General features: G+C 43.9%; 1 protein-coding gene across 1 annotated transcript in view; it reads right to left on the reverse strand.

Annotated features, from left to right (window-relative positions):
- Positions 1-18,058, reverse strand: part of PYGB (glycogen phosphorylase B) — a 74,229-nt gene extending 56,171 nt beyond the window's left edge. The window contains exon 1 of the mRNA XM_075862930.1: positions 17,733-18,058. Coding sequence (XP_075719045.1) covers positions 17,733-17,975 — 243 coding nt within the window. The 5' untranslated portion in view covers positions 17,976-18,058. The remainder of the gene's footprint in view (positions 1-17,732) is intronic.
- Between the last annotated feature and the right edge of the window lie 819 nt (positions 18,059-18,877).

An 18,877-nucleotide genomic window follows, 5' to 3' on the forward strand; every position in this document is an offset into this window, starting at 1 on the left:
TATATCTACTGCACCAGATAAATAAAAATAATCCTATAATAATGTAAAATAATAGTTTTTATTCCATCAAAAGTTGAAAATATAGTGAAGGCGACGTTTCGGTCATAAATTGGCCTTTCTCAAGCCCATATAGCCCAACTACCAAACACACAAGTATATAGTATATACCCATGTCTAACAAGGGGGTTGGTGTCCAAACACACCCCTTTCCACCATCAGCGGTCACCTATGTGCGGGAGAAAGCTACTAAGTTACCTGGAGGGCTAGTACACTGAAAGATATCCATGTGTCTGCTAATGAGCTAGATTGTCAGCTGCATAGCAACCCATCTACAATGCCATGTTTGCTCACATAGCTTGTAGTACTACCAGTTCCCTCTCATCATGCTTGTGCTTTTTCCCAGCGTGTATGCGATGTTCATATACGGTTTACCAGAATGTGAAAGATCATGTAGTCCATGGGCAACGTACTTTCTTTGTTTATATAGACATACAGAAAACAGGTTTAGTTCTGCAATAGTCTTACTATTAAAGTAGTACTGCTTATATACTAGGAAAGAAAATAATCCTATGTCCAAGTCATATAATAAAGGATTTCAGTTTTCAAATATATTTACTCTATATTTTGATATAATGTTATATTTATAGTTTATACAAATGGAGAGTTAGCTGCAGCTAGATTACAAAGCCTTCTTTGTCAGTGCCCTGCCATTGCAGCCTCCTAATACTGCTGTTCTCACCACCCCAATGAAGTAACAGACTACGTATAATTATTAGAAATATAATGAGCCAGGGAACGCCATGATCTTATGCTATTATTGGTGGAAATACACTGCAAGCCCTAGCTTTCCCTGGCTCATGGTTTCACACGAGTGCCGCAGATCTCAATCTCCCCCTGCCGCAGCGCTCCATCTACCAAGCCAGGTGACCATTGGCTCTAAATGGAACGGTCGCATCCCAGCGCCATAGCTCCCTTATCTCTTCTGGGATTGGGCCCATCTACAGGGGATAGCGTCATCGGTTGGAGACCTTAAAGGGGAAAGGCCCCTGGAGTTCCTTGCTTAGTTCTCAGCCCTGGTTGTGAGTTGCCAATTGTTTTTTCCTGTTGTTCTCGGTGATACCATGTTTGACCTGGCTTTCGTCTTGACTTCGGTTGATCCCATTTATCCGTGTACTGACCCCTGGCCTGATCCTGACCCTGTCTCCTGATACGGATTAGTGGACATGACATAGCCCGCATGTTAGACACAGATCTGTTTGACCATGATACTATTCATACCCGCCATCTTTAGCCTGCAACATGGGAATCTCTGTCCATACAAAGTACATACCTCCTTGCGTGGGTTAAAGAGGAACCGGCAGCTCTCCTGACATGTCTGTTTTAGTAACAAGAACTGGAGCATTTATTTATTTTAGATATTTATGAATAAATTGACAACTGGGCAATACCACACGCCCAGTTGTCCATTAAGAAACTCATTAGCATAAAGGTAATATAGGTCATAACTCCGTCAATAATGATCGATTTACTAAATAAAAAACACTGCTGTAATCTTCATTACAGCGCCGATCACATCATGTACAAGATAGGCCACTTATAATGTGGTGACAGAGCCTCTTTAAAGAGGCTCTGTCACCAGATTTTGCAACCCCTATCTGCTATTGCAGCAGATCGGCGCTGCAATGTAGATTACAGTAACGTTTTTATTTTTAAAAAACGAGCATTTTTGGCCAAGTTATGGCCATTTTTGTATTTATGCAAATGAGGCTTGCAAAAGTACAACTGGGCGTGTTGAAAAGTAAAAGTACAACTGGGCGTGTATTATGTGTGTTACATCGGGGCGTTTTTACTACTTTTACTAGCTGGGCGTTCTGATGAGAAGCATCATCCACTTCTCTTCAGAACGCCCAGCTTCTGGCAGTGCAGACACAGCCGTGTTCTCAAGAGATCACGCTGTGACGTCACTCACAGGTCCTGCATCGTGTCGGCCACATCGGCACCAGAGGCTACAGTTGATTCTGCAGCAGCATCAGCGTTTGCAGGTAAGTAGCTACATCGATTTACCTGCAAACGCCGATGCTGCTGAAGAATCATCTGTAGCCTCTGGTGCCGATGTGTCCTCGCTCGTCTGACACGATGCAGGACCTGGGGAAGTGACGTCACAGCGTGATCTCTCGAGAACACGGCTGTGTCTGCACTGCCAGAAGCTGGGCGTTCTGAAGAGAAGTGGATGATGCTTCTCATCAGAACGCCCAGCTAGTAAAAGTAGTAAAAACGCCCCGATGTAACACACATAATACACGCCCAGTTGTACTTTTACTTTTCAACACGCCCAGTTGTACTTTTGCAAGCCTCATTTGCATAAATACAAAAATGGTCATAACTTGGCCAAAAATGCTCGTTTTTTAAAAATAAAAACGTTACTGTAATCTACATTGCAGCGCCGATCTGCTGCAATAGCAGATAGGGGTTGCAAAATCTGGTGACAGAGCCTCTTTAAAGAGGCTCTGTCACCAGATTATAAATGCCTTATCTCCTACATCATCTGATCGGCACTGTAATGCAGATAACAGCAGTGGTTTTTATTTTTAAAAACAATCATTTTTGAGCAAGTTATGAGCAATTTTAGATTTATGCTAATGAGTTTAATAGACAACTGGGCGTGTTTTTACTTTTTACCAACTGAGCGTTGTAAAGAGAAGTGTAAAAACCACTGCTGTTATCTACATTATAGCGCCAATCAGATTATGTAGGAGATAGGGCACTTATAATCTGGTGACAGAGCCTCTTTAAGGGTGAAGAACGGGGGATTACTTAGCTTCCGCACCACAGGTTAGCTTTTAACAACTGAATAACAATATAAGTCATTTATCGTCCTTGCCTGTTGCCAAACTTCTTTACATGGTGCCACTGAAGTGTGCGCCTGCTACACTGTGCTGCATAACTGCCCTTGAGACATCACGCAAGGTCCGACTAGTATAGCCGGGGACAGGCAACGAAGTGCACTCTTTGGCTTTTAGTCAAATATAGAGCATTACAATGAGGTTTTACAGATGATTTAAAATGCATAAAATTCTTCGAGAATGACTCTTTTCAGTCACTCTTTGACCTGCCTAACAGAGTCTTTATCAGGGGAATCCTTTTATTATCTCTGTACGCCTTATTTACCGGATATTTGTATTTTAAATTCTGTAGAAAAAAAAAATAAGTACCCATGTTTAACAACCGGATCCCTCGCAGTTCTACTGAACCGAACTTACAACATCATAGATCCCTAGTGCTAGTGATCAATATAAAGTCATAAAAAAAGCTTTGCCACTAATAAAAGATAAAATTGCATGGGAACATTGAAACTTTATACAATTGTTCACAATCATCATAAAATTGGATCTTTGCAAAATCGTAGCATCTAAATCAAGCTTGATGTTCCCGGTGACACAATGAAGCCTCGCAAACAAACCTTTTCCTTAGATGTTACTGTCTAAAAATATTTCTGAACAGGATCAATACAATGAAAAATAGATCGAAGTGAAGCGTAAAGCCCAGTCAATTACTTGAATAAGGCCAGCCTGTCAAGGTCACACCGTTATTGTACAGCGCCTTATACGGTGAAAAACATAAAGTAGTATTAATCCAATAAAGAACTAAGCACTAACCATTAAATGTGAAACCTATATTAATTTGATCAGTTAATTAGATTTAAAGGACTCCCCCACCAATTTATCCTTATTCATAGTGCAAGAGTATGGCATGTGTCAAATCTATCATCTAAAATAACCTTCATGGAGCTGCCTTTAATAGCTTTGCAGTTGCTTCGGATGTAGCAAAAATGCCACTTATCCTCTTGAGAGATATAAAGACGACACTTGCCATCCACTCTATCCTTCATTTAAAAAGGTGTCCTTTAAAAACGGCCCATCGGAACAGAACGCCATTTTTCCCATTGCAATCAATGGGCAGATGTTTGGAGGCGTTGCGCTTCCGATTTTTCAGCCGTTTACGGCCCAAAATAAGCCGTGTGAACATACCCTAAGAGTTTCAAAACCACCACAGCCCGCTGTTATTTTCAGAATGCTCTCACAAATTTAGAAAGACTTTCCAACCATAACGTTTTATTAGAAATTTTCAATTTTATAATTACTTAACATATTGAAGAAGATGGAGTGTCACTTGAAATTAATTAAATAGTAAAATAACAAAAAAAGAAATAGGAACGGTTTTAAAGGATAATAGAACTATTGAAACAGAAATTATACATTGAACATCACGTGTACTGTATAGAAAATGTGTCTAATGAGCTTATGGATGAAGCAGATGAACCAATTAACAGACAGCACGCATTCTTGTCACTGCGTAAAATTACTGTGCACACGGCTGAATCATCACACCAAATATAGACAATACTACCGACCAGGAGGCAGGTGGAAAATGCAAACGAGTACCCAGAGGCAGTGTCGTCACAGGATGCTGCGTATGGATGACCATCCCTTGCTAATAACAGGCCGTTGACAGCATCCGTCCACAGGATTAACAGTTTATCCTTGGTTTGACCTAGAGAACACTTATGTAGAACCTAAATGACAGGCGCATAGTATATAAACCTAATATTTGACAAGGAAAAAGTGTAAAGGGTTTTTCCGGTTTTATGTATATACAGATTAATTATTGTATAATGCAAAGATATGCAAATTTCTAATACGCTTTGTTTATCCGTTATTATTTTTATATAATTTATTATAAAGCGTCTAAAGTACATAACATAAGACAATAAAATCAACAAGTACAATAAACATGAACTTAAAGAGACTCTGTCACCACTGTAACGTCTATGGCCACGGCCCGTCGATCGGTCGTTAACCCCGACGGCCCTGGCCAAGGACAGCTTACTTGCCTGCAGCGTCGTCCCCCAGTCAGGCGCCGGCACTCTCTTCCGGGTTCCGAGTGTCTCCGGCGGGTGCGCGCGCCCGCGCGTGCACGGCCTTAAAGTGCCAGTACGCGCGTTTTGCAAAAAACTGCAATCTGGCCCAGGATGCCCTGGGCTATAATGCCCTGGGCTATAAAAAGGGCTCTGCCCTCTTGCCCTTTGCCAGAGCGTTGTTAGTTTTCCCGTTGTTCGTCTTGCTTATGGTCTCCCAGTGTCTTCCAGCCTCCCAGTGTACCTTGCTCCTGTATTCCGTATCCTGTTTCCGTGCTACCTAGTGCTATTGCCGTGCTACCTACCGTGCTGTGCTACAGTCTACGCTACCCTGCTACGCCTCACCGAACGACTTCCCACCGCCTGGTTCTGGACGTGTCCGCCTCGCCACTGCCTACGATTGCCTCAGGTACTCTCGCTGAACCATTGAACTGTGTACCTTACGGTTTGGCCAGCTGCCATCCCCGCTACGCGGTACGGCCCAGTGGGTCCACACCCCGCATCGTGACAGTACGCTCTGGCCATGGACCCCGCTGGCCAATTCAAGGGCTTGTCACCCTCCCAAGCCATTGCAGGCGGATCTGCTGTATCTCCGAGCTAGGCAGGACCAGCTCCTTGTGGCCGTGGACTCTATGGCGCAGCAGCTAGGGACGCTAGTTGCCTCCATTCCTGCTTCTGTGCAAGTTCCTCAAGCCGACCCTCCTGATGCTCCTCCTGGCAGTTCCTGTACGGACCCTCGGTTCTCGCTGCCATTGCCCTCTCGGTTCGATGGAGACGCCAGTGCTTGTCGGGGGTTCCTGAACCAATGCCACATTCATTTTACCCTGCACTCTCTGGCATTTCCGTCAGATGGAGCCAAGATCGCATTTATCATCTCGCTCCTGACCGGCAAGGCCCTGGCATGGGCTAACCCTATCTGGGAACGTCAGGGACCCGAGACTTCCAGGAGTTCGCACGAATATTCCGAACCGTTTTTGAGGAACCAGGACGAGTCTCATCAGCCGCCACCGCCATCTTCAACCTTCGCCAAGAGGACAACTCTGTGGGCGAGTATACTATTCAGTTCCGGACTCTGGCAGGAGAGCTATCCTGGAACAATGAGGCATTTGTGGCATCCTATTGGCATGGCCTGTCGCCCGAGATCAAGGACGAACTGGCTGCTCGAGACCTGCCTCCCACGTTGGACGACTTGATTCTGCTTGCCACTCGGGTTGACATAAGGCTGAGGGAGAGATCCCACGAGGTTCGTCAGGAGCGCCGGCGTCCTAGACTGGCGCCCAACTTTCAGCAACCCCTCTTGCCTGCTTCTATCGCTTTGCCTGAGGTTCCGATGCAAGTTGACCGACTAAAATTATCGGTCCAGGAGAAACAGCGCAGGCGCACCTCTGGACTGTGCTTATATTGCGGCCTCGCTGGCCACGTCGTGCGTCTGTGTCCTCACAAGCCAAAAAACCCCAGCGCCTAGGCTTGGTTGGAGAGACAACCCTGGGCGTCAACACATTGAAGCAAGAACTCTCCTCCAAACTATTTATCCCTGTAACCATTATTGCTGGCGAGAGGTCTCATCAGGTCTCCGCATATCTGGACTCCGGCTCTGCAGCCAACTTAATCTGCCAGGATCTTGTAGATCTCCTTCAGTTGCCCACTATCCCGCTTGAAAGGCCGTTGATCGTTGCCTCGGTGGATGGACTGCCATTACCAGACCCAGTTGTGTCCGTAACCAAGCCGTTGAAACTCCAAGTGGGAGCCCTTCATGCTGAGATCATCTCTCTGTTCGTCCTGTCCAAGGCCGTCAACCCCGTGCTGCTGGGGTTGCCTTGGCTTCGTCTGCACGCCCCGTCCTGGATTGGAACTCTGGAGAGGTTCTCCAGTGGGGCCCGAAGTGTCTTGACCGCTGTCTGAGTCACATCCAGTCGCCACAGCCCGCTCCTCTTCAGTCGTTGGCAGGTTTGCCCCTCTGTTTCCCTATGTTCGGCGATGTCTTCAATAAAAAGGAGGCCGAGACCTTGCCGCCACAACGGGCATATGACTGCCCAATCGACCTGGTTCCGGAATCGTCTCCTCCTCGTGGTAGAGTGTATCCTCTCTCCTTGCCAGAGACCCAGTCCATGTCGGCTTACATCAAGGAGAACCTGGAGAGGGGTTTCATTCGTAAATCTTCATCACCGGCCGGAGAAGGGTTCTTCTTTGTTAAAAAGAAAGATGGATCATTACGACCTTGCATCGACTACCGAGGTCTAAACCAGATCACGGTGATCACGGTGAAGAACAGGTGCCTTTAATTTCTGAACTGTTTGATCGCATACGGGGGGCAAATTTTTTTTCTAAACTGGACCTGCGGGGGGCCTATAATCTGATCCGGATTCGTCGAGGTGACGAGTGGAAGACTGCCTTTAATACTCGTGATGGGCATTACGAATACTTAGTCATGCCCTTCGGCCTGTGTAACGCTCCCGCAGTATTCCAAGAATTTGTCAATTACATTTTTCGTGATCTCCTGTATGTTTGTGTTGTGGTGTATCTCGATGACATTCTGATTTTTTCCCCAGACCCAGTAACTCATCAAAGTCATGTCCGCCAGGTGTTGCTCCGTCTAAGAGAGAATCGACTTTACGCCAAATTGGAGAAGTGTGTGTTCAAGAAGAAGTCTCTATCCTTCCTGGGCTATATTATCTCAGATCAGGGTCTCAAGATGGATCCCCAGAAGGTAAAGGCCGTCCTGGAGTGGCCACGCCCCCAAGGCTTAAGGGCCATCCAACGCTTTCTAGGATTCGCCAACTTCTATCGACTCTTCATCCCCAACTTCTCATCTTTGACAGCACCCATCTCCACCCTCACTAAGAAAGGTATGAATGCCAAGTTGTGGAACCCGGAGGCTGAAGCCGCATTTGAATCCTTAAAGAAAGCCTTCACATCTGCCTCCATTCTGCACCATCCGGACGTGCCCTTACAGTTTTCGTTAGAGGTGGACGCCTCCTCGGTGGGTGCTGGTGCACTGTTGTTCCAGAAAAGACCGAAAGGCAAGGCCGTGGTATGCGGTTACTATTCCAAGCTGTTTTCTCCCACAGAGCGTAACTACTCGATTGGGGACCGGGAGTTACTGGCCATCAAACTGGCTCTGCAGGAGTCGAGACACCTACTGGAAGGCGCGGTTCACCCTATCCTGATCTTCACGGATCACAAGAATTTGACCTACATACAGACGGCCCAGCGGTTGAATCCTCGTCAAGCCAGGTGGTCGTTGTTCTTTGCTCGGTTCCGGTTCGAACTCCACTACCGTCCCGCCGAGTTGCAGTGTGATCTGGGTGGTGGTGGTGGATCGATTTTCCAAGATGGCTCACTTCATCCCGTTGACCGCTCTGCCGTCTGCTACGCGGTTGGCTGACCTCTTCATACAGCACATCTTCCGTCTGCACGGATTGCCCCTGCATATTGTCTCGGACAGAGGTGTCCAGTTCACCTCGAAGTTTTGGAGAGCACTTTGCGGGCTCCTTGGTGTGAAATTGGACTTCTCTTCGGCCTATCATCCCCAGTCCAACGGGCAAGTCGAGAGAGTTAACCAGATTATGGAGAACTACCTACGTCACTTTGTGTCCAGGCGCCATGATGATTGGGTGCAGTTGCTCCCGTGGGCAGAGTTCTCCTATAACAACCACACCAGTGAGTCGACCACATCCAGTCCATTTTTCATCGTCTACGGCCAACATCCTCGTATACCTCTTCCTGTTTCTACAATGTCCCAGGTGCCTGCAGCCGACTCCACCTTCAGGGACTTTCTACAGATATGGCAACAGACCCGATCTTCTATCCTCTTGGCGGTGGACCGCATGAAGAGAAAGGCAGATACAAGAAGACGGGTTCCACCGCAGTTCCTCCCAGGGACTAAAGTCTGGCTGTCTTCTAGGAATATCCGGCTGAAGGTGCCGTCATGCAAATTTGCCCCGAGGTTCCTTGGTCCCTTTGAAGTCCTGCTACAAATTAACCCGGTATCCTACAAGCTGCGGCTCCCCCCCACTCTCAGGATCCCTAACTCCTTTCACGTCTCCCTGCTAAAACCGGTGGTCCTGAACCGCTACTCCAGGACTCCTAGTCCCACAGTGGTTCCTGGCGGCCCATCCGGGACTTTCGAGGTAAAGGAGATTCTGGCTACCAAGAAGGTGGGAGGAAGGACATTTTATTTGGTGGACTGGAGGGGGTTCGGCCCAGAAGAGAGGTCTTGGGAGCCAGAGGAGAACATCGATGCCCCTGTCCTTGTGAGGAAGTTTCTCTCTCGCTCTGGTCCCAAGAAGAGGGGGCGTAAGAGGGGGGGATACTGTAACGTCTATGGCCACGGCCCGTCGATCGGTCGTTAACCCCGACGGCCGTGGCCATGGACAGCTTACCTGCCTGCAGCGTCATCCCCCAGTCAGGCGCCGGCACTCTCTTCCGGGTTCCGAGTGTCTCCGGCGGGTGCGCGCGCCCGCGCGTGCACGGCCTTAAAGGGCCAGTGCGCGCGTTTTGCAAAAAAACTGCAATCTGGCCCAGGATGCCCTGGGCTATAAAAAGGGCTCTGCCCTCTTGCCCTTTGCCAGAGCGTTGTTAGTTTTCCCGTTGTTCGTCTTGCTTATGGTCTCCCAGTGTCTTCCAGCCTCCCAGTGTACCTTGCTCCTGTATTCCGTATCCTGTTTCCGTGCTACCTAGTGCTATTGCCGTGCTGTGCTACCTACCGTGCTGTGCTACAGTCTACGCTACGCCTCACCGAACGACTTCCCACCGCCTGGTTTTGGACGTGTCCGCCTCGCCACTGCCTACGATTGCCTCAGGTACTCTCGCTGAACCATTGAACTGTGTACCTTCCGGTTTGGCCAGCTGCCATCCCCGCTACGCGGTACGGCCCAGTGGGTCCACACCCCGCATCGTGACAACCACATTATAAGTGCCCTATCTCCTACATAAGGAGATCGGCGCTGTAATGTAGGTGACAGTAATGCTTTTTATTTAGAAAAACAATCTATTTTTACCACATTAGGAGCGATTTTAGTTTTATGTTAATTACTTTCTTAATGCCCAACTGGGTGTGTTTTTACTTTAGACCAAGTGGGCATTGTGGAGAGGAGTGTATGACGCTGACCAATCAGCGTCATGCACTTCTCTCCATTCATTTAGTCAGCGCATAGTGACACTGCGTTGTTCACTATGTGCTGTCTTATACTGACACATTTCCGTTACTGAAGTGTTTAGACAGTGAATAGACATTCCTTCCGCTCGAGGCCCTCAAAAATGTCCAAGCAATCGGTAATGTACACATATAGGGTAACTACACATTTCTTGAGGGTAAACTTTCCAAAATATGGTTGCTTTTGGGGGGTTTCCACTGGGGCTGAGGGGCTTTGCAAATGCGACATTGCCTGTGCACACCATTTCAGATAAATTGGAGCTTCAAAAGCCAAATGATGCTCCTTCTCTTTTGTTCCCTGTCGTGTGACCAAACAGAAGTAAATGACTGCATATGGGGTTTAACCATACTCAGAAGATATTTCTTTACAAATATTGGGGTGCTTTTTCTCCTTTAGTCCCTATGGAAATGTAAAAAAAATGTTCAAAACCTATATTTAATCAGAAAAAATTATTTTCATTTCCACGGCCCAATTCCAATAATTTATGTAAAAAAATTCTAGGGTCAAAATGCTCACTATACCCCTAGATAAATTTCTTGAGGGGTGTAGTTTCCCAAATGGGGTAATTTTTTAGGGGTTTCCACTGTTTTGGCCCCTCAATGGCTTTGTAAATGCGACATGGCCTCAGCAAACAATTCCAGCTAAATTTGAGCTACAAAAGCCAAATGGTGCTCCTTCCCTTCTAAGCCCTGCTGTGGGTTCAAACAGCAGTTTCTGACCACATATGGGGTATTCCGTGCTCAGGAGAGTTTGCTTTACAAATGTTTGGGTGCTTTTTCTCCTTTATCCATTGTGAATATGGAATAATCTGAGCTAAAACTTCATTTTACTTGAAAAAAAAACGTAGATTTTCATTTCCACTAGCTAATTACACTAAATTCAGCAAAAATCTGTGGGGTCAAAATGCGCACTATACCACTCAATAAATTCCACGAGAGGTGTAATTTCCAAAATTGGGTCACTTTTGGGAGGTTTCCACTGTTTTGGTCCCTCCAGTGCATTACAAACGCGACGTGGCACCGAAAACCATTCCAGCAAAATCTGCGCTCCAAAATCCAAATGGTGCTCCTTCCCTTATGAGCCCTGCCGTGGGTCTGAACAGCAGTTTATTACCACATATGGGGTATTGCCGTAATCAGGGGAAATTGCTTTATAAATGTTGGGGTGCTTTTTCTCCTTTATTCTTTGTAAAAATTATAAAATTCTATGTTTTTTCAGGAAAAAAAATACATTTTCATTTTTACAGACTAATTCAAATAAATTTAGCAAAAAAACGGTCGGGTCAAAATGCTAACTATACCCATAGATACATTCCTTGAGGGGTGTAGTTTCCAAAATAGGGTCCCTTTTGGGGGGCATACACTGTTTTGGCACCACAAGACCTCTTCAAACCTGACATGGTACCTAAAATATATTCTAATAAAAAGGAGGCCCCAAAATCCTCAAGGTGCCCCTTTGCTTCTGAGGTCGGTGTTTCAGTGCATTACCGCACTAGGGCCACATGTGGAATATTTCTAAAAACTGCAGACTCTGGGCAATAAATATTGAGTTGTGTTTCTCTGGTAAAACTTTCTGTGTTACAGAATTGTTTTTATTACAAATGAATTATAGCAAAAAAAAACAAAATGTGTAAATTTCACCTTTACATTGCTTTCATTCCTGTGAAACGCCTGAGGGGTAAAAACACTTTCTGAATGCTGTTTTAAATACTTTGAGGGGTGCAGTTTTAAAAATGGGGTGTTTAAGGTTTTCAAATATATCGGTCCCTCAAAGCCACTTCAGAATTGAACTGGTCCCTGAAAAAAAAGCCTTTTGAAATTTTCTTTAAATTTTTTTTCCCAAAAAAAAAAAAAAAGGATGTTCAAAAAAACATTGCAAACATATAGTAGACATATGGGAAATGTGAACTAGTAACTATTTTGGGTGGTATTACTCTCTGTTTTACAAGCAGATAAATTTACATTTCGAAAAATCATAATTTTTTGCAAATTTGCTTCAAATTTGCAAAATTTTTCACAAATAAATACTAAATTTATCGACCAATTTTTTTTCACTAACATAAAGTACAATATGTCACGAGAAAACAATCTCGGAATCGCTTGGATAGGTATAAGAACTCCAGAGTTATTACCACATAAAGTGACACGTCAGATTTGATAAAATATGGCTGGTCCTGAAGGCCAAAATGAGCTTGGTCCTGAAAGGGTTAATACTGTTGCACTGTGCGAGCTATCCACCAGTATCTCTCTCTGATCCAGAGAGTGCCACATTCATAAACAGGACACACCCCCTATTGATGTGGCACAGGTTTAAGACAACATTAGATCTAAAATGAAAAGTAACAATAGTTAATAAAATTTGTTTCACTCCGTGCAACTCTAAAGTCCTGCCCACTTTTTTTTTACAGTTGCATATTTTGAAAATAGTTGCCCTGGGGCTACACAAATATAGCCCAAACATTATATTTTTTAATGTATTTCTGTTAGAAAACTGGTGTAAATACATTAACAGAGGATAAACCTATTAAAGAGGCTCTGTCACCAGATTATAAGTGCCCTATCTCCTATATAAAGGAGATCGGCGCTGTAATGTAGATAACAGTGGTTTTTATTTTGAAAAACGATCATTTTTGACCAAGTTATACACAATTTTAGATTTATGCTAATTACTTTCTTAATAAACAACTGGGCGTATTTTTACTTTTGACCTAGTGGGCGTTGTACAGAGGAGGGTATGACGCTGACCAATTAGTGACCAATCAGCGTCATACACTTCTCATTGTTCCAGCCCAGCTTCTTTCACTGCACAATCACACTGTGCTGTGGATCATGCTGGGCTGGAACAATGAGAAGTGTATGACACTGATTGGTCAGCGTCCTACAATACTCTTCACAACGCCCACTTGGTCAAAAGTAAAAACACGCCCAGTTGGTCATTAAGAAACAAAATTAGCATAAATATAAAATTGCTCATAACTTGCTCAAAAATGATTGTTTTTCAAAATAAAAACCACTGCTGTCACCTACATTACAGCGCCGATCAGATTATATAGGAGATAGGGAATTTATAATCTGGTGACAGAGCCCCTTTAAAAAGACTCTGTCACCACATTAGAAGTGCCCTATCTCCTATATAAGAAGATCGGCGCTGTAATGTAGGTGACAGTAATGCTTTTTATTTAGAAAAACGATCTATTTTAAACCACTTTATGAGCGATTTTTAGCTTTATGCTAATGAGTTTCTTAATGCCCAAGTGGGCGTGTTTTTACGTTAGACCAAGTGGGCGCTGTACAGAGGAGTGTATGACGCTGACCAATCAGCGTCATACACTTCTCTCCATTCATTTACACTGCACTACCGATATAGTTATATCGTTATGTGCAGCTATATACACAAACACTAACATTACTGCAGTGTCCTGATAATGAATATACATTACCTCCAGCCAGGACGTGATGTTTATTCAGAATCCTGACACTTCTGAATCTTTTCTGTGAGATTTCAGCAAGGCAAGCGTAATCTCGCGAGATTACGATGTAACCTGTCATTTCAAACGAGATTACGCTTGCCTTGTTGGAATCTCACAGAAAAGATTCAGAAGTGTCAGGATTCTGAATAAACATCACGTCCAGGCTGGTAGTGATGTATATTCATTATCAGGACACTACAGTAATGTTAGTGTTTGTGTAAGTGGCTGCACATAACGATAGAACTATATCGCTAGTGCAGTGTAAATGGAGAGAAGTGCGTGACGCTGATTGGTCACTGATTGGTCAGCGTCATACACTCCTCTGTACAACGCCCACTTGGTCTAAAGTAAAACACGCCCACTTGGGCATTAAGAATCCATTAGCATAAAGCTAAAGATGGCTCATAAAGTGGTTTCAAATAGTTTTTCTAAATAAAAAGCATTACAGTCACCTACATTATAGCGCCCATCTTCTTATATAGGAGACAGGGCACTTATAATGTGGTGACAGAGCCTCTTTAAGGTGATGCGATGTGTTAGGCCTGCTTCACATGACTGTGTTCGGTCAGTGAGATAGGGATCGTATGTCGGACATATTTCCCGTACGGAGTCCAATTAAGGGTGCCGACCTCCTAGAAACATAGTCATCCATGATGCTTTGTGTCACTGCCTCCCCGTTGGACGACTGTCTCATACTGTAATCATGTTTTCAGTATGGGACAGTTGTCCCGCAGGGAGGCAGTGACTCACAGCATCATGGACGACTATGATGCTAGGAGTCCAGCTCTCGGAACTGGGTACGGTATGGGAAATATGGCCGACATGCGGTCCATTTCTCACGGGCGAAACACGTCCGTGTGAAGCAAGCCTTAGAAACACACAGGAGCTGCTCTCAGCCGAGCGGTCAGTTCAGCTGGACTGACGGATTCGGCTGACAGTACTTGATGCAGCTTCTATGTATAGAGTATACATATAAGCTGTGTCTCAAAAACTATAGAACATTTTTAACAAATGAAAAATATTTATAATAAGCAATAACATACATTTAATTAAAAATAAATTGCCTTTAAAGGGAATGTGTCGCTAGAATTTTTTTTTTTTTAGTTAAACAATTATTATTTAAGTGATTACATATTGTTTTAATTTTTCACAAGTCAAGAAATATTATAAATTAGATTCTAGCAGTTCCCAAAATTGAAGCATGGTCAATGTGGTAAAGCAACCTCATTGCTTTATGCTGCAAATTTGGGGTAGACACACTCGCTCTAGTGTCCTCACACAATCCCCCCTCCCTTATTCTGGCTAGTGCCTAGAGGATTAGATACAGTGCTAAGCAGACAGTATCACACGAACATAATACACACATCACATACACAAACATAACTTACCTGCTCCTGCCGCCTCCGCTCCTATGCCTTGCGCCTTCGCTTCCTTGAACATATGGCCAGAAGCCGCGGCCGGAAGTCGTCATCTTACTGTCCGGCCGCGGCTTCCGGTCCACATGAAAATGGTGCCGGATTTTGCTCTAACAACGAGCTTCGTTTTGGTCTGTGTGGGAGCGGCGCATGCACCGTTCCCACACAGACGGCGTACGCTGCAGTGAATGGAACGGCTCCCGTTCGCATTCTCTTAGGGGATATATGTGCCGTTTTCCATCTCTGTATGTGTCGTTAATTGACACAGATGAAAAAAAAATCAAATAAATCGCAGCCCCCATAGAGAAGTAAAAATAAGAAAAAAGTAGAACACACGAACACAAATTAATACTTTTTATTTTTTTATCATACTAAAAGCAATATGATAAAAAAAAAATCATGACACCTTGCCTTTAAAGCCTTTTGATGTAATTTGTGTCCACTCACGGAATTGGCTTAAAAAAAAAACAAACTGCTTCAAAACGGTGTGTGTAATCCTGGACTTGTTATTGCTTTTTTTTGTCTCTAAAATCAACTGTAATAATCAGTATCTCTCCCTATGTATTCATGGCTCTGAATAAATATGACTATGTATAGAAAACTCAATGTATAAAATATTTATCTGTCCAATAAAGGGTTATATTACATTTTGATACATGATCATAAAGCTACAAATAAAGTCAAAATGTTATACAGCTATGTCTGCACATAATTCACCTCATAGTCCTCTAGATTGAAGGTCATTCAATTGATTAACCATCAATAAGAAAAGCTCTCCTATCTGGAAGCATCCAAAAGACACCATATTGTAGAATCTACACAAGCAGCTCACTCCAGACATTCATTCATCCAACTGATTCACATCTACAGATATCAAATAAACTTTTCAAATACTAAACAGCTTTATTACTGGGACATAAGATAATAAATACTGTTATCTTCATGAATACAATACGGATACTTCTGTTCCTGAGAGATCCCTACATTGTCTGTGACAATGGTCCCCAATGCGTATCACTGTATATAAAGGGTGTAGCATGCATTGTTGGGACTTTATACTGTTTAGTAAAACAATGCCCTAAACCTCCTATCAAATGATCTGCAACAAGGCTCAGTACTGCACACGGAAGGTTAGTGCCTGGGCCTGCGGGTTGGACCACTGGCGAACAAAGATTCGATATCTTTGAGAGAAAAAAAAAGAGATTTTACTAAATGGAAGGTATAAGTCAAGGGTGTAGTCATACGTGTAATGTTTTTTGCCGCAGTTTTGTGAAAATTGCATCAAAATAATAATAAAAGAAGTCTGATCCTCTTAATAGGAATCATAATTATTTAGCATTATATATTTAGCGCCAACATATTCTGCGGTGTTGTACATAGATTGTATTCACTCATGGCAATGTCTTAGGTTTACAATGCTTGTGCCATTTTCATAGGTAGCCTTTTGACCGTGCCTTTACTTTCCAAAACATACTGTTCGGTCAAAACACATTCAAGCATGGCGATAACATACAAAATCCATGGATTTGTTACCCGGGTAAAATATACAGGACCATTTCAGACGTTTATCCATCTGAGCACACCTCTTGACTGTTTCCATAACTACCATATAGACTTCAATAGAGAGCAGCAGGCACCTCTCCAGTTGATCTCCTGTTTGCAGCCGCCTACGGCAACCTTGGCTTGCAGAAAATAGGTACCGGTGATCTATGACTAAGGACCTTAGAGGTCTGAAACGCGTAAGCGTGGTCCTGGGATTTTTATTTTAATCTCTGTTTTAGAATGACCGAATAAAACCATTTTTTGTCCACTTCTATTGCTTTGTATGCCTGCTGTCTACTCAGGATTTTTTCTGAGAGTATCTTCAATCACCTGTAACACTTGGACGTGGAATCAACTAATAGCATGAAATAACGCAGTGGAAACGTGGTGAGCGAATTTGTTGTAACAATTTTTTCTATTTTTCTACCTATATTTATGAATGAAAGACGTTAATTTCTGCGCTTTCACACACAGGACAGTTTTATAGCATACTCATGTGACATTGTGATAAATATGGCGTACAGATTGAGGAAAAAAAAAATTTTTTAATCCATGTTTCGATTTGTACAAGCAATGATATTAAAACCAGGCAAATATTGCCTTTAAAATAGATTTCTTTAGATATTCTGAATGAAAGAACACTGACCTAAAGGAGTTGTTATCCATCACCAATTAGAAATTAAGGGATCAAATGACACAAATATAAATTTTGTTTAAAAATAAGACATGCACTTCTAGAAAACAAATACAGAAAAATATAGAGCAACCTGCAAAGAGGATGTCCAAATGACTCCCTGAAGGTCAACAGAAGAGGGGACAATGTGGCTTCTCCTTGAGGAGGCCTCATCAGCTCATCTATAGATGGAAGCATAGAGGAGGCATCTCTGTGCACTGACACAGTAGGATACAGGAACATATTTCATGGCCATGGCTTCTCATCTCTTCAGTACACATCCATAGGGATTGGGGCGAGTGTGAGGTCATATAAACACTGCAGCACTGGCACAACACACTTCTATTTACTGCAGTACATACATATCCCCTGCAGTGCAATACACATTCAATGCAAATACACGACATAATAGAAATGGATGTGACATTGTATAGTATGTGATCGAATCAGGTTATGAGATGCTGCATTGATTCTGCAAAACAAACCAAGATGGAAGATGCTGTGACACCGCACTATTATAGGGTGGCATAGTCATGCAATGACAAGTGATGGCTGCATTTACCTTGGGATCCTTCTCGTAGTAATATTGCTGGGTCCTGATCCATCTTCCCACTAGGTGGTCCCTGACAGTATGTGCCAGGGCAAAGTAATAGTCTCTGGGGGTGGACACGTTCCTGTCTTTCACTAAGGTGAAGTGCAGATGCCTGTTGAAGCTCTTCCTGACCTCGGACACATCCCCGAGCCCCGCGATGCCCCTGACACTGATCTGCTTCCTCTTGTCGCTATCAGACAGCGGGACAGCCATGGCTCTACTGTGTGGACTTGAGAGTGCAGCGCTGTGCGGGTCGTCAGGCTCTGCTCACTGCTGCAGAGGAAGGAGGAGGAGGAGGCGGGATGCGCATGCGCCGTGTGCTCCACTGCTCTGCAGACCGGCCTCCTGTACAGATATTATAGGGGATCGTGTGTACATAACAACCTCACTGCTCCTCCCCTACTGCTCTCTCATCTACCTGATCATGGCCCCCTGCTCTATACATGTTTCTTTATGTATTGTGTACTGTCAGTCTATAATGAATGAGGTGCAGAATAAAGATGGCCACAAATGCAAATATACAGCTGTGATCAGACAAGCAAGCAATTACAATATTGGAATATTCAAGGGAAAACCTTTAAAAAATCTGATGCCATAGAATTCTCTAAGGCTTCATGGACATGACTGTGCCCTTAATTACGGGTGCGGCCAGTCTGCCGTTTTTAGGGGCCGTGCTCCCATTATAAAGTATAGGAGCACGGTTTGTAAAATAAAAAAAATAGGACATGTCCTATTTTTTTCGGCAGGTTTCTACGGCAAGGACACCCTCCTGTAGACATACGGGAAGGTGTCCGTCGGCCATAGAAATGAATGTGCCTGTAATTACGGGCGATTTTACGGTCATGGGGCCTAAGAAGTAAGGGTGCCTTTACACAAGTATGATTCAGCCATTTCACCCTTGCGCAACTATGCTATAGGTCTTGAAAAAATGTAAAGAAGTGTTTTTACATGTGACGTGTGTTTACGTAGTAACATGGTATAAAGGTGGGGCACCAATGTCTAGATGGGTGGTTTAATTGCCGCCCATTCATTTCAATGGGAGGTCAGACACGGAAACTGCTCGAAGAAAGAGCATGCATTTTTTCCCCACGAGCTGCCGAAAGCTGATATGGGGC

Source organism: Rhinoderma darwinii, chromosome 4 (genome assembly GCF_050947455.1).
Source record: "Rhinoderma darwinii isolate aRhiDar2 chromosome 4, aRhiDar2.hap1, whole genome shotgun sequence".
In the NCBI taxonomy this organism is placed as follows: Eukaryota; Metazoa; Chordata; class Amphibia; order Anura; family Rhinodermatidae; genus Rhinoderma; species Rhinoderma darwinii.